The sequence below is a fragment of the Cherax quadricarinatus genome, chromosome 50 (genome assembly GCF_038502225.1).
Source record: "Cherax quadricarinatus isolate ZL_2023a chromosome 50, ASM3850222v1, whole genome shotgun sequence".
NCBI lineage: Eukaryota > Metazoa > Arthropoda > Malacostraca > Decapoda > Parastacidae > Cherax > Cherax quadricarinatus.
The window spans coordinates 22,638,060-22,652,396 of record NC_091341.1 but is presented as its reverse complement, the minus strand read 5'-3'; the positions used below and the strand labels follow the sequence as shown (position 1 = coordinate 22,652,396).

Here is a 14,337-nt window from a genome sequence, read left to right as displayed (position 1 = left end):
GAAGGTGAGATCCTCCGACATGATCACTCCCAGGTCTTTGACGTTGGTGTTTCGCTCTATTTTGTGGCCAGAATTTGTTTTGTACTCTGATGAAGATTTAATTTCCTCGTGTTTACCATATCTGAGTAATTGAAATTTCTCATCGTTGAACTTCATATTGTTTTCTGCAGCCCACTGAAAGATTTGGTTGATGTCCGCCTGGAGCCTTGCAGTGTCTGCAATGGAAGACACTGTCATGCAGATTTGGGTGTCATCTGCAAAGGAAGACACAGTGCTGTGGCTGACATCCTTGTCTATGTCAGATATGAGGATGAGGAACAAGATGGGAGCGAGTACTGTGCCTTGTGGAACAGAGCTTTTCACCGTGCCTGCCTCGGACTTTACTCTGTTGACTACTACTCTCTGTGTTCTGTTAGTGAGGAAATTATAGATCCATCGACCGACTTTTCCTGTTATTCCTTTAGCACGCATTTTGTGCGCTATTACGCCATGGTCACACTTGTCGAAGGCTTTTGCAAAGTCTGTATATATTACATCTGCATTCTTTTTGTCTTCTAGTGCATCTAGGACCTTGTCGTAGTGATCCAATAGTTGAGACAGACAGGAGCGACCTGTTCTAAACCCATGTTGCCCTGGGTTGTGTAACTGATGGGTTTCTAGATGGGTGGTGATCTTGCTTCTTAGGACTCTTTCAAAGATTTTTATGATATGGGATGTTAGTGCTATCGGTCTGTAGTTCTTTGCTGTTGCTTTACTGCCCCCTTTGTGGAGTGGGGCTATGTCTGTTGTTTTTAGTAAACTCCAGGTCTCCAGGTATCTCAAGTTATGCAGGAATGCACATTCACCAATTTCGCCTCTTATTTGAGAGGTGTCAACACAATTTTAACCTCTAGAGCACGAAAAATTCTTCCCATTACACCAACGTTTGTACAAATTCAAAACCAAGATGGCGAGTCTCGTCTGCGCAGACGCAGGCTTTCCGTTTTCTATGACATAAATATTATTAAATACAGTATGGCCATCTATTTACATATAAATACTGAATTTCTGGAAAATATATACAGTATTTTCCACAATCGTCAACACTTTCACCATCATTCATATATAATCACTGATTTCCAGAGGCACTCAGATACGACAGTTTAGATGTCCCTCCAAACAGCCAGTATCCCAAACCTCTCCTTTTCAAAGTATAGGCATTGTACTTCCCACCTCCAGTACTCAAGTCTTTCTAACCAGTTTCCCTGAATCTTTTCACAAAATATTACCCTGCTTACACTCCAGTAGCTCGTCAGGCCCCAAAAAACCACTTGTTTCCATTCACTCCTATCTGACACGCTCGTGCATGCTTGCTGGAAGTCCAAGCCTCTCGCTCACAAAACCTCCCTTACCTTCTCCCTCCATACACATGTATACCTACATACGTCTGTTGAAGGGTTTCAGCCAAATACTTTTTTCAATCAAAATATTTGTATATGTACCTCTGTATGACCCTTGTGGGCTTGTGGGTTTAGCTCTTAGTTTTGGTTGTAATAATAATTTGTATGGGCAGTGAAGGTCTCTTGATCCCAGAGATTAGAGCTACCCTCCACTTCCTTTTATCAAATCTGCCTCTCATTCCTCATGCACTATATGATCCCTGTGTTTTTAGCACTTTTCCCAAATGCAGTAAATCCTTGATATAATGGACTTCAAAAATACAAAAGGAAATCTGCAATCACTTGATTTAGAAAAAACAAAGTCATCTGGTTATGGAATTTTCTGTTATTGTTAAAATCACATGGTGTCCTGTGGCTTGGCTGGCAACACTCTCACCTCACACACTAAGTGTCTGTGGTTTGATTCCAGATATGGGTGGAAATACTGGGTGTTTCAATACACCTGCTGTCCCTATTCACTTAGTATTATTATAATCAAGGGGGAAGTACTAAACCCATAGGATTATACAGTGCCTGTGGGGAGAATGTGGAAGGTATTCAGGCTTAATTCAGGGAACTGGAGCACGGATCCAGTTCCCTAGATCAAGAGACCCTCACCAGCATCAGTGTTCACCTGGCAGTAAGTAGGTACCTGGAAGTTAGTCGACAGGTGTGGGTCGCATCCTGGGGAACAAAACTGAAGGACCCCAATGGAAATTAGACAGACAGTCCTTGATGATGCACTGAGATTCTTGGGTTATCTTGGGTGGCTAACCCTCTGGGTTAAAAATCTGAAAAATTTTTATCTTAATCTTATTGCATTTTGCTTATGCTTTCTCAGAGTTCAAGCACAATGAAATGTCTTCCAGTGAACTGCCATCAGATATATTAAACTATGCTCTCATGATTACGAATTGCAGATACACAACTAGCACAGATACCACAAGTTGCTAGCATCTACAATTTTTTGATAGGGAGTGATACAGTCATCCAGACATAAAAGAATGGCTTTAAATTTAATGGATGCATATAGAGAAGTCACTAATATTTTTTTTATATGTACAGTTCATATTTATTAACTTTTATTTTTCATTTTGGACTACCCGTTGGTGAGATGCGGCAGATTTGTTGAAAGAAGTAGCAGCTCATATTTATTCTAATCACTAAAAAATATTAAACTGAGGAAAGGATATGATTTAACAAAGTGTAATTCACTTTACAGGGTGTTGCTAAGAAATTTATTATACAAGTACAGCATAAAATGGCTAGACTGAGTTTTATTGTACCTTCGACCAATCACATCTGGAAGATGCTGCTTATTTAGGTGAGAAGTAATAGAAAGGTTGAATTCTAATGAGAAACAATTGAACTTCTACAATTGCTTCATAAAGTCTAGTGTTTCCCTATCTTTCTCATTCTAATCAATATAAAAGGTCAATATCAAAATACTTCATTAATTAGATACATGAATTTATTGTTATGAATATACATAATATTATATAACAGCATAGGCTTCATTGCTTGACAGAGAGAAGCTCTTGATCACGTTGCCAAAGTCGTTTGCACAGAAAATTGAGGATGGGTGCTGTGTGAGTTAATTCATCTGAGTGGTCATCTCCAGTGCCTCCAAGCTTCAAGATTGGTACTCCATGAACTGCTTCAAAGGATTCCATCTCTGCCTCAGTTACCTCTCGATGTGAGAACTGATCATACCTGAAATTGGTAAAAGTAAGCAAACTCAGTATACTACTGTATATAAGTTTTTCTGAGGAATCTCACTGTTTGGACAATTAGTCTCACATGGTTATTTTGTGTACAAGCAAACAGTACATATATGCATGTGTGTTTAGTACACATGCTATTAAAAAATTATTAATTTTTTTAATTCCATTTCAATTACATACTGCCATATTCTAGTCACCTTACATAACCATACAATATAGCAAAATATACTGTGAAGGACCTGGGAGTTATAATGTCAGAGGACCTTGCCTTCAAAGACCACAAAAATGTATCTACCACACATGCTAGAAAAATGATAGGATGGTTAATGAGAACCTTCAAAACTAGGGACACCAAGCCCGTGATGATTCACTTCAAATCGCTTGTTCTCTCTAGGCTGGAATACTGCTGTACACTAACTGCCCCCTTCAAGGCTGGCAAAATTGGAGAGCGTACAAAGAACTTTCACAGCACATGTAGGTATGATAAGGGCCCCTAAATTACTGAGAACGGTTGAAGTCCCTTGATTTGTATTCCCTGGAATGCTGGCGAGAGAAATACATGATAATATACAATTGGAAAATCCTAGAGGGATTAGTACCAAATTTGCACACAAAAATTACTCCCTATGAAAACAAAAGACTCGGTAGAACATGCAACATTCCCCCAGTGAAAAGCAGGGGTGCCACGAGTACACTGAAAGACAACACAATAAATGTCTGGGGCCCAAGACTATTCAACTGCCTCCCAGCATACATAAGGGGGATTACCAATAGACCCCTGACTGTCTTCAAGCAGGCACTGGACAAGCACCTAAAGTCAGTACCTGACCAGCCGGGCTGTGGCTCGTATGTTGGATTGCATGCGGCCAGCAGTATCAGCCTGGTTGATCAGGCTCTGATCCACCATGAGGCCTGGTCACAGACTGGGCCACAGGGGCGTTGACCCCCAGAACTCTCTCCAGGTAACTCCAGGAAAAGATAAGTTACACATTTTCTTTATATTTCAGAATACTGAATACACCCTGTCCTCACTTAGCGACGAAGTTCCATTCCCAAGACCACGTTGGTAAAAGAATTCATCAGTAAGTGAGGAGCATACTATAATGGTAGTGGGTTTGTGTCAACTATCTCTGATATTCTCCATGGGGAAGTGGAACAGAATTCTTCCTCCGTAAGCCATGCGTGTCATAAGAGGCGACTAAAATGCTGGGAGCAAGGGGCTAGTAACTCCTTCTCCTGTATATATTACTAAATTTAAAAGGAGAAACTTTTGTTTTTCCTTTTGGGCCACCCTGCCTCGGTGGGATACGGCTGGTACGTTGAAAGAAAGAAGAAGATCTCTGATATTGTTTTAATGTCACCTTTGCACCATTTATAACATTTCTGGTATATTTTTAAATGTTTATACAGTAGTGTAGTGTATACTGTAATAAACAGAATAGAGGAAATCAGTTCTAGTGTACATTATTTAGGCATGCATACTGGTCAGAGAACCCGCCGTAAGTCTGTGGCATCTGTAAACGAGTACGTCACTAAGTGAGGAGAGGCTGTAATAGAATACAGTGGTACCTTGAATTTCGAACAGCTCCCAACTCGAACAATTATGTAAGTGTATTTTTGTAAGTGCTTTTGTAAGTGTATTTTTGGGGGTCTGAAACGGACTAATCTAACTTATGTTATTCCTTATGGGAACAAATTTCTTTGGTAACGGCTCTTGAACAGCCCTCTGCAATGAATTTCGGCCGAAATTCGAGGTACCATCATACCAATACCAAACATAACAGGGCCTAATCAAATTACTGTATTAATAAAAAAAATACAAAAATGCTACGCCTGCAATGTACAGGTCTCCCTCCACATTCGCGAGTTCCTTTTTCGCTGGCTTCGAACATTCGCGAATGCCCAGCCACAAAATCATAATGTGTATATACAATATTTTATGATGTTTTCGTGTGTTTTATGATTGTTCAAGGTTCAACAGGTTAAGGAAGCAGTATTGTTTGGCTAAGTAAATGCTATTATTATATTATTACGAGGGTCTTGATCCTCTAACCCTCGTGAATCTGGAGGGAGACCTGTATAGGTTTTTCAGCACTGTTCATCAAGTATGTATATACACTTTCAAAAAATATATACCTGAATGATTTGAGATTACTAGGACTGAATAAGAAAACTTTTATGTAAGCATAAAGAAAAAAGATAAAAACCTTGTTGCTACAGCAATTTTGGCAGCACGATCTGCTGGTTGAGTAGCAGATGATAACAAACGTGGTAACTCTGTCCAACTCTCTCGGTCTATTACTGAGAAGCACAGTAAAACAGCATCGACTCCTTCGCGACAAGCCTTGAAATTAATATTTAGTGTCATTAATTTGAAAGTTATGATATCCAGAAAATACATTGATTCCACTTTAGGTTACTCCACATAAATAAAATTATGTACACAGCACAGTGGTCCCCCGCTTTTCGTAGTTCCCGGCAATCGTAAAATTCGCCAATCATAGGGGTATTTTCGTATAAACATGGACTCGCTTTTCGTAGGTTGACTCGCGAGTCATAGTTTGTCCGGGACGCATACCCACGGCGTGAGCCGGGGCGGCAGCCAGTCTGGCATTGTTTACCAGTGAGCGAAGGTCCCCTCACATGCTCCAGCGAAATATTTCATAATATTCCATTTATTTTAATGCTTGCAAGTACTAAATAAGCTACCATGGCTCTAAAGAAAGCTCCTAGTGCCAAGCCTGTGGTAAAGAAGGTGAGAGATACGATTAAATTTAAGAAAACCATCATTGAACAATATGAAAGTGGTACAAGTGTGGCTGAACTGTCCAGGATGTATAAGAAACCCTACACAACCTTATGTTCCATAGTGGCCAAGAAAAAGGAAATAAAGGATGCTGTTGTTGCGAAGGGAGTAACTATGCTGACAAAAATGAGATCACCAGTACTGGAAGAGGTTGAAAAGTTATTATTGGTGTGGATAAATGAGAAACAATTAGCAGGAGATACTCTTATGACTTCGATTATTTGTGAAAAGGCTAGGCAGTTGCATGAAGATTTGGTAAAGAAATTGCCTGCAAATAGTGGTGAAGTGAATGAATTTAAGGCCAGCAAAGGCTGGTTTGAGAGATTTCTATGCCAGGTACTGGCATATGAGTGGTAAGGCATGGTGAGGCTGCCAGTTCGGACCACAAGGCGGCTGAAAAATATGTGCATGAGTTCCAGGAGTACATAGAGGCTGAAGGACTGAAACCTGAACAAGTGTTCAATTGTGACGAAACAGGCCTCTTTTGGAAGAAAATGCCAAAGAGGACCTTCATTACACAAGAGGAAAAGGCAATGCCAGGACACAAGCCTATGAAAGACAGGCTGACACTAATGTTCTGTGCTAATGCAAGTGGGGATTTCAAAGTGAAGCCATTACTAGTGTATCATTCTGAAAATCCCAGAGTGTTCAGGAAAAATAATGTTATGAAGAATAAATTGTGTGTTTTGGAAATCTAATAGTAAGGCATGGGTCACGAGGGAAATTTTCGTCGAGTGGTTTAATGAAGTGTTTGGCCCTAGTGTGAAGGAGTATCTCCTGGAAAAGAAATTGGATCTCAAGTGCCTGCTAGTAATGGACAATGCACCTGCTCATCCTCCAAACTTGGATGACCTAATTTTCGAGGAGTTTAGGGTCATCACAGTAAAGTTCTTGCCCCCGAATACCATTCCTCTCCTCCAGCCCATGGACCAGCAGGTTATTGCAAACTTTAAAAAACTCTACACAAAAGCAATGTTTCACAGGTGCTTGACTCTGACCACAGACACTCACTTGACCCTAAGCGAATTTTGGAGAGAACACTTCAGCATCCTCCACTGCATAACCCTTATAGGTATGGCTTGGGAGGGAGTGACTACCAGGACTTTGAACTCTGCCTGGAGAAAATTGTGGCCAGATTGTGTCGACAAGAGGGATTTTGAAGGATTTGGGACTGACCCTAATGAGCCTATGTCTGTTGTAAAATCAATTGTGGCACTGGGGAGTTCCATGGGGTTGGATGTGAGTTTGGAGGATGTGGAAGAATTGGTGGAAGACCACAATGAAGAGCTCACCACTGAGGAGCTTCAAGAGCTTCAGCAGGAAGAGCAACACTTCGCAGCTCAGAATCTTGCTGTAGAGGAGGAGGAAGAGAGATGGAAGAAGGTGCCTTCTTCAGAAATTAAAGAGATTTTTACTATGTGGGGTAAGATGGAAAGCTTTATGGAGAAACATAACCCTAACAAGGTTGTTGCAAGCCATATTGGCAACATGTACAGTGACAAAGTCTTGGGCCATTTTAGGGAAGTGTTAAAGAGATGCCAGAAACAGAGCTCTCTCCACAGTTATTTTGTGAGACAGGACTCCAGTGACTCTCAAGGTGGTTCTAGTGGCATTAAGAAACAGAGAAGAGAAGCAACCCCAGAAAAGCAAATGGTACCTGAGGTGTTGATGGAAGAGGATTCCCCTTCCAAACTATAAACAATCCACTCTCTCTCCTCCTCCAGTCTCCCATACACTAAGAAGAATCTCCAATAAAGGTAAGTGTTATGCTGTTAATGTTTCATTCATCATTTCCCATTGTATTGTTTATGTACTACATGTATATTTCATGTTAAAAATTTTTTTGTTTTAATACTTCTGGGTGTCAGGAACGGATTAATTGTATTTACATTATTTCTTATGGGGAAAATTGATTCATAAATCGTAAATTTCGTTTATAGTAACGGCTCCAGGAACGGATTAATTACGAAAAACGAGGGACCACTGTACAAGACTTTCTACAAACAATAATAAGTATAAAACTTAAAGAAATTTTATATTTTATTCTATTCCTTACATATATTACATGTATACAGTACTACATATATTAAATATTATATCATATTACATTTTATTATATATTACTGTACATTATATTATATAGGTGGGGTAGGGGTCGTCCTCGAAAAGGTTGGGGGGAGGGGGTAAAGGTTTTGTGGGCGAGGGGCTTGGACTTCCAGCAAGCATGTGTGAGCACGTTAGATAGGAGTGAATGGAAATGAATGGTTTTTGGGACCTGACGAGCTGTTGGAGTGTGAGCAGGGTAATATTTAGTGAAGGGATTGAGGGAAACCAGTTATTTTTATATAGCTGGACTTGAGTTCTGGAAATGGGAAGTACAATGCCTGCACTTTAAAGGAGGGGTTTGGGATATTGGCAATTTGGAGAGAGATGTTGTGTATCTTTATATGTATATGCTTCTAAACTGTTGTATTCTGAACACCTCTGCAAAAACAGTGATTATGTGTGAGTGAGGTGAAAGTGTTGAATGATGATGAAAGTATTTTCTTTTTGTGGATATTCTTTCTTTTTGGGTCACCCTGCCTCGGTGGGAGATAACCGACTTGTTAAAAAAAAAAAATGTACATATACAGTATAGGGTACGGTATAGAAAATCAACATACTGGCAATATGTGGTTGTAGCGTTTGACACTAGAATCTCCAGCATCCCATATTTCTAGACGGAATAAGATAAGACGGTTACCAATCTTCATTGGCCAATATACATTACTACACTGGATTCCTGCTGTTTCTATGTGTTGAGATGGTAACTGCAAAGCAGAATAACACTATCAATTAAAAATTTGTGCAAAGTTTATTTGCCTAAGACAAGGACTTCAAGAACATGTTGGGATCACAAAGTTATATTATTTATTGTTTTCATTAACACACCAGCCGTCTGCCACTGAGATGACATGTAGGAGTCATACAGCACTCGGGGGACGGGAGACAATCAGATTCAACTCAAGGAAGGGAAGAAGAGGTCCAATTACTCAGACTGGCAATAGGGCACCTCTCTTGAGGGATCTATTTATACAAATTTAAAAAACTTAGAAATACATACTGTAATTCCTTACAAGAAAATGATTTGCAACTTATCATTCTGTAAATGGAATACTTTACACAAAATCACATTAAAAACTCTTAGACAATAAATAATTTAGTTTCTTATACTATATCAAACACATGAAGTATGGGGCAGTGCTGTACTGTAGTAATCCCCCCCACCACAAAAAAAATATATATATGTATATCTTACAAGTGTTTGAATATTTTCAGTTAACTGATCATGGGAAGAAACTTATTTTCTCCATTACTGTACCAATAATACTAAAATCAATCATAAAACCCACCTGGAGAATTTTCTGTCCCAGCCATTTCCCCAGGTGGGAGTTTATGAGGGTATCAAGACATCAGGTACATAGTAGACATACTGTTACAGAGTGAGCAAGGTAACATTTACGAGGGAATTCATGAAAACTGGTTAGCCAGCAAGAAGTACAATGCTTGCACTCTGATAGAAGAGTGGGGATATTGTGGTCTGAAGGATCATTTGAAGTGTGACAGATATACAATCTCTGACAAGATAGCTATTGATGAATGACTGTGAATGTTTCCTTATTTCTGAGTCATCCTACTATGGTGGAAGACAGCTGGTGTGTTAAAAAATGTAAAAAAAAGCTAAAAATATAAAATTTAATATTAGTTAAGTAACAGTTGCAACTCTTAGAAAATAAATTTTTCAAAAGTAGCATAAAATTAAAAACACTCACTTCCTGTCCTGACAGTCGATTCATAGTCCATGTCTTTCCTGAGGATGCTTTCCCAAACATAAAAATCTTGTAGGTTACACTTGGGGCAGATGGTGGTAGGTTTGGTTTTTCTAAAATTCCTGTGCATAAGAGTAAATCATATGTGTATAAACATTTTTATTATTTTTGTTGATTATTTTTTGTAAAATGTATTGACACTGCAAAGCTGTGAGATATAATGGACTATCTAGCACTGAACGAAACATAAAATGGGTAACAGAATAAGAAAGCCAGGAAACTAGGAGTGCAACTGGAATTATCAAGCAAGGATGAAATCGGAGAGATGCTGAATAAGGAGGTAGAGGTATTACAAAGATTGTGTGACTAAATGGCAGTTGTATTACCTGGAGTTTACCTGGAGAGAGTTCCGGGGGTCAACGCCCCCGCGGCCCGGTCTGTGACCAGGCCTCCTGGTGGATCAGAGCCTGATCAACCAGGCTGTTGCTGCTGGCTGCACGCAAACCAACGTACGAGCCACAGCCCGGCTGATCCGGAACTGACTTTAGGTGCTTGTCCAGTGCCAGCTTGAAGACTGCCAGGGGTCTGTTGGTAATCCCCCTTATGTGTGCTGGGAGGCAGTTGAACAGTCTCGGGCCCCTGACACTTATTGTATGGTCTCTTAACGTGATAGTGACACCCCTGCTTTTCATTGGGGGGATGGTGCATCGTCTGCCAAGTCTTTTGCTTTCGTAGTGAGTGATTTTCGTGTGCAAGTTCGGTACTAGTCCCTCTAGGATTTTCCAGGTGTATATAATCATGTATCTCTCCCTCCTGCATTCCAGGGAATACAGGTTTAGGAACCTCAAGCGCTCCCAATAATTGAGGTGTTTTATCTCCGTTATGCGCGCCGTGAAAGTTCTCTGTACATTTTCTAGGTCGGCAATTTCACCTGCCTTGAAAGGTGCTGTTAGTGTGCAGCAATATTCCAGCCTAGATAGAACAAGTGACCTGAAGAGTGTCATCATGGGCTTGGTCTTCCTAGTTTTGAAGGTTCTCATTATCCATCCTGTCATTTTTCTAGCAGATGTATATAGATGAAATACAAACAGAAACGTCATATTTGGGATGAAGAAAATGAAACCTAAAATACCTAGCTATTAACAACATGCATTACATATTTTTCACTAAAAGAACACAGTTAAATTATATAAACACTTGCACCCAGGGACAAAACTGACCTAATGTGCCCAAAATGCTCTGCATAATAGGGGGTTTTCTATATAGTAGTATGTCATTGGTGTCAGCTATGGTCTGTATACCTTGTACATGTACTTGTAAGATTATTGTTATTATTAATAGTAGTATTAGCAATATATAATAATAATACTAATAATAATAATAATAATAAATGTTTACTTCTAATAATTTTACAACAATGGTATAATAAATTTAAATTTCCATGGTATGCACAACAATTCGAGCAAATATTATAATAATTAACACTAAAGTGAGGATGAGTGAGACATAGGTTAGCAGCTTCTATAAGAACAAAAGCTCTCTAATAAAAATGGGATTTCATACAACTATAGATAACTATGCATATCATACAAGAAGTTTAAATAAAAAAACAAAAAGTTCATTGCTTCTCAACTTACCAAATAGTTTTCTCTTATTTGTTCCTGGAATCAAGAGCTTTTGCTGGTAAGTTTTACTTTCTCCAATTGGCCATTCTGGCGCCATATTGAGAGTTATATCATCTGCAATAGACTTTATTTATGAATGTTTTTTCAGGATATATGCCCTTTTCTTAGAGGTTTCAACATATGATTATTATTATAATAGAAAAGGAGGCGCTAAACCTACGAAGGTCATATAGCACTTCAATATATGAATATTGATGGATTATTATTATTATTATAATCAAAAAGAAGCGCTAAGCCACAAGGACTATACAGCGAATATTGATGGAAAGGACCCCAAAGGAAATAACTCACTTTGTCTGACTTTTTCAGGTCATCCTGGGTAATCTACACATATGCTGCTATGTATGGTAACGTATATAACTGTATTTATGTGTACCTGTACCTGAATAAACTTACTTAATGAATTTCAAGTTTCTTCTTGTTATTGTTATTGTTGGGGTTAATAAGGGCCACTAAAGCGTACTATTTATTGAGCTCTGCCTCCCAGGAGTCCAGCAAAGTTATGTTACCCAAATATGTAGTGTAAGTTTGTTCAGGTATAGGCACACATAAATAAAGTTACATAGATTATCATACATACCAGCATATGTGTAATTACCTAGATTATTATTATAATAAAAAAGAAGCGCTAAATCTACAAGTAATTACCTAGAACAACCCCAAAAGGTCTAAGTGACTTATTTCCATTGGTGTCCTTGTTATGGAAATTATAAATATTCATGGAGAGCACTAAACCCATAGGGGTCATACAGTGTCTTGAGTAATGGAAGGCATTCAGGCTTGATTCAAGGAATTGGTGCATTGATCTAATTCCTTCGATCATGTCTCATCAACATCAAGGAACCTTCTTTGAGGGGGAGATTATTATTAGTATATAATTATAATCATGGGGAGCATTAAACCCGTAGGATTGTACAGCACCTGTGGGGAGAGGGATGGAAGGTATTCAGACTCAATTTAGGGAACTGAAGCACAGATCCAATTCCCTAGATCAAGAGCTCCTCACCAGCATCAAACATCCCTTCTTTTCCCTAAACCTTGGAAGAGTAAGAAGCCCCACTCACTCCTACTTACTAATTTGAGTTACCAACAACTGGCTATACTCCGGCCTAAGAGGAACTGATGAATGGTGCACCTGATCAACTTAATGCATGATGACGATGACACACGTCCTAGGGAGAGAAAAATGTTAGAAATTATGTGGGGATTTTTTTTCACAAGAACACAATCTCGAATTATTTTTCCTCAAATCATCTTTCACCATTCTTCTCTGCATCGGACTGATGAAGCCACTGATTGGCAAAAGTTTTCCACAATCAAGATTAAAAAAGCGCTAAACATACAAGGGTCATACAGCACAGCAGGGCAGGGAAGGGTGCAGGGGTATTGGGTGACAAGAGGGATTATTATTAGGTCATGGAGTGCAATGGATAGTGCAGGGGTAGAGAGTAGCAAGAGATTGAGGTAGAAAGGGCTGAGAGGAGTGCTAGAGGCATTATCATCAAAGTTTGTGCAGTAAATCTGTTGCTGTCCCACAATAAGATACCCAAACTTATCAGTTCTCTAAATCATTTATATAATCCCTGAGGTATATTAATGGCCAGACCACTAGAACAACCCCTCCACCTCTCTCTGAATAGTACTTTTGTAACACCACACCTAATCTCCAAACTCTGAATTCTCTGCATAATATTCACACCACAGCCTCCAGCCTCCTCTTCAATGCAATATTTAAAATGCACATTTCACACTCACATGTGTTGGTACCATTGTATTCTTGTACATTCCCCTTTTTGTTCCATAAAGTTCTCTGTCTCCACAGATTCCTCAGTGGACCACTTTTTCTTCCCCTCAATTTTATGATTTACCTCATCTTTCAAAGACTCATCTGCCACCAAATCCACTCTCAAAATTGTTATTCTTTCCTTGTAATTTGATATTCAATCTTTCATCACCTATTTTTTTGTTATTCTCATTATCTTGCTCTTTCCTATGTTCACTTTTATTTTCTTAAATTCTCTACCAACTTTGCAATTGACTATTTTTAGTAAAAATTGGCTTATGTAGATGCAAAATTTTATATATATAAAGTTTTAATAATTTTTTGTGAGAGTTCTTGATTTTTGTATTGCACTTTTAGTTATCAGTATTATTATAGTCACAAAAAAAGTGCTTAACCCACATGGGTCATTTAACACTGCCTAAACATTCATATTAGCTAGTCATTACACTATTATATTCATATTTTAGGCTTTCACAAAAAAATATGCCAAACATGTGGGTCAATAATAGCTAGTGTACAGACTATTTACACAGGCTGTCATCACCCATCTAAACTGAGACATATTTACTTTAGTAATTAGTTAGTATACTATGTTTGAGTAGTGCATAACTGGACAATGAATACTTAGTAAACTAGATAAGCAAAATACCTGACAACACATGAGCAATTATATTCATATTTTAGGCTTTCACAAAAAAATATGCCAAACATGTGGGTCAATAATAGCTAGTGTACAGACTATTTACACAGGCTGTCATCACCCATCTAAACTGAGACATATTTACTTTAGTAATTAGTTAGTATACTATGTTTGAGTAGTGCATAACTGGACAATGAATACTTAGTAAACTAGATAAGCAAAATACCTGACAACACATGAGCAATTCAGACAAGGTATTTATCAGAAAACAGAAACAATCTGTGCAAATCATATGACTGAAGCAGGTATTATAAAAATTTAATAAATTTCATAAACATAATGTACTGTATACTATATTTAAAATGTCAATACTGTATTACACTCTGTATTACAGTATTGATATAAAAGCACAGCAGTATTTATCACTACCTTAAGTACTGCTTACATCACTTCACACCAAAATTATTGCTTA

The 14,337-nt window shown here is 38.5% G+C and overlaps 1 protein-coding gene across 4 annotated transcripts; it reads right to left on the bottom strand.

Annotated features, from left to right (window-relative positions):
* Positions 1-2,871: 2,871 nt before the first annotated feature.
* On the bottom strand, positions 2,872-11,967 carry LOC128695448 (ciliogenesis and planar polarity effector 2). 4 transcript variants are annotated; one of them, XM_053786068.2, is made up of 6 exons: positions 11,839-11,967; positions 11,395-11,496; positions 9,761-9,879; positions 8,612-8,758; positions 5,350-5,486; positions 2,872-3,131 (listed from the first exon to the last, which is right to left on the bottom strand). In XM_053786068.2, the coding sequence occupies exons 2-6, from the start codon at positions 11,477-11,479 to the stop codon at positions 2,933-2,935; spliced, it is 687 nt and encodes a 228-aa protein (XP_053642043.1). In that variant the 5' UTR covers positions 11,480-11,496; positions 11,839-11,967; the 3' UTR covers positions 2,872-2,932. The 4 variants fall into 4 exon arrangements, with proteins under 4 accessions (XP_053642043.1, XP_053642045.1, XP_053642044.1 ...); XM_053786070.2 differs by having other exon boundaries at positions 11,395-11,506; positions 11,839-11,887; XM_053786069.2 differs by having other exon boundaries at positions 11,734-11,874.
* Between the last annotated feature and the right edge of the window lie 2,370 nt (positions 11,968-14,337).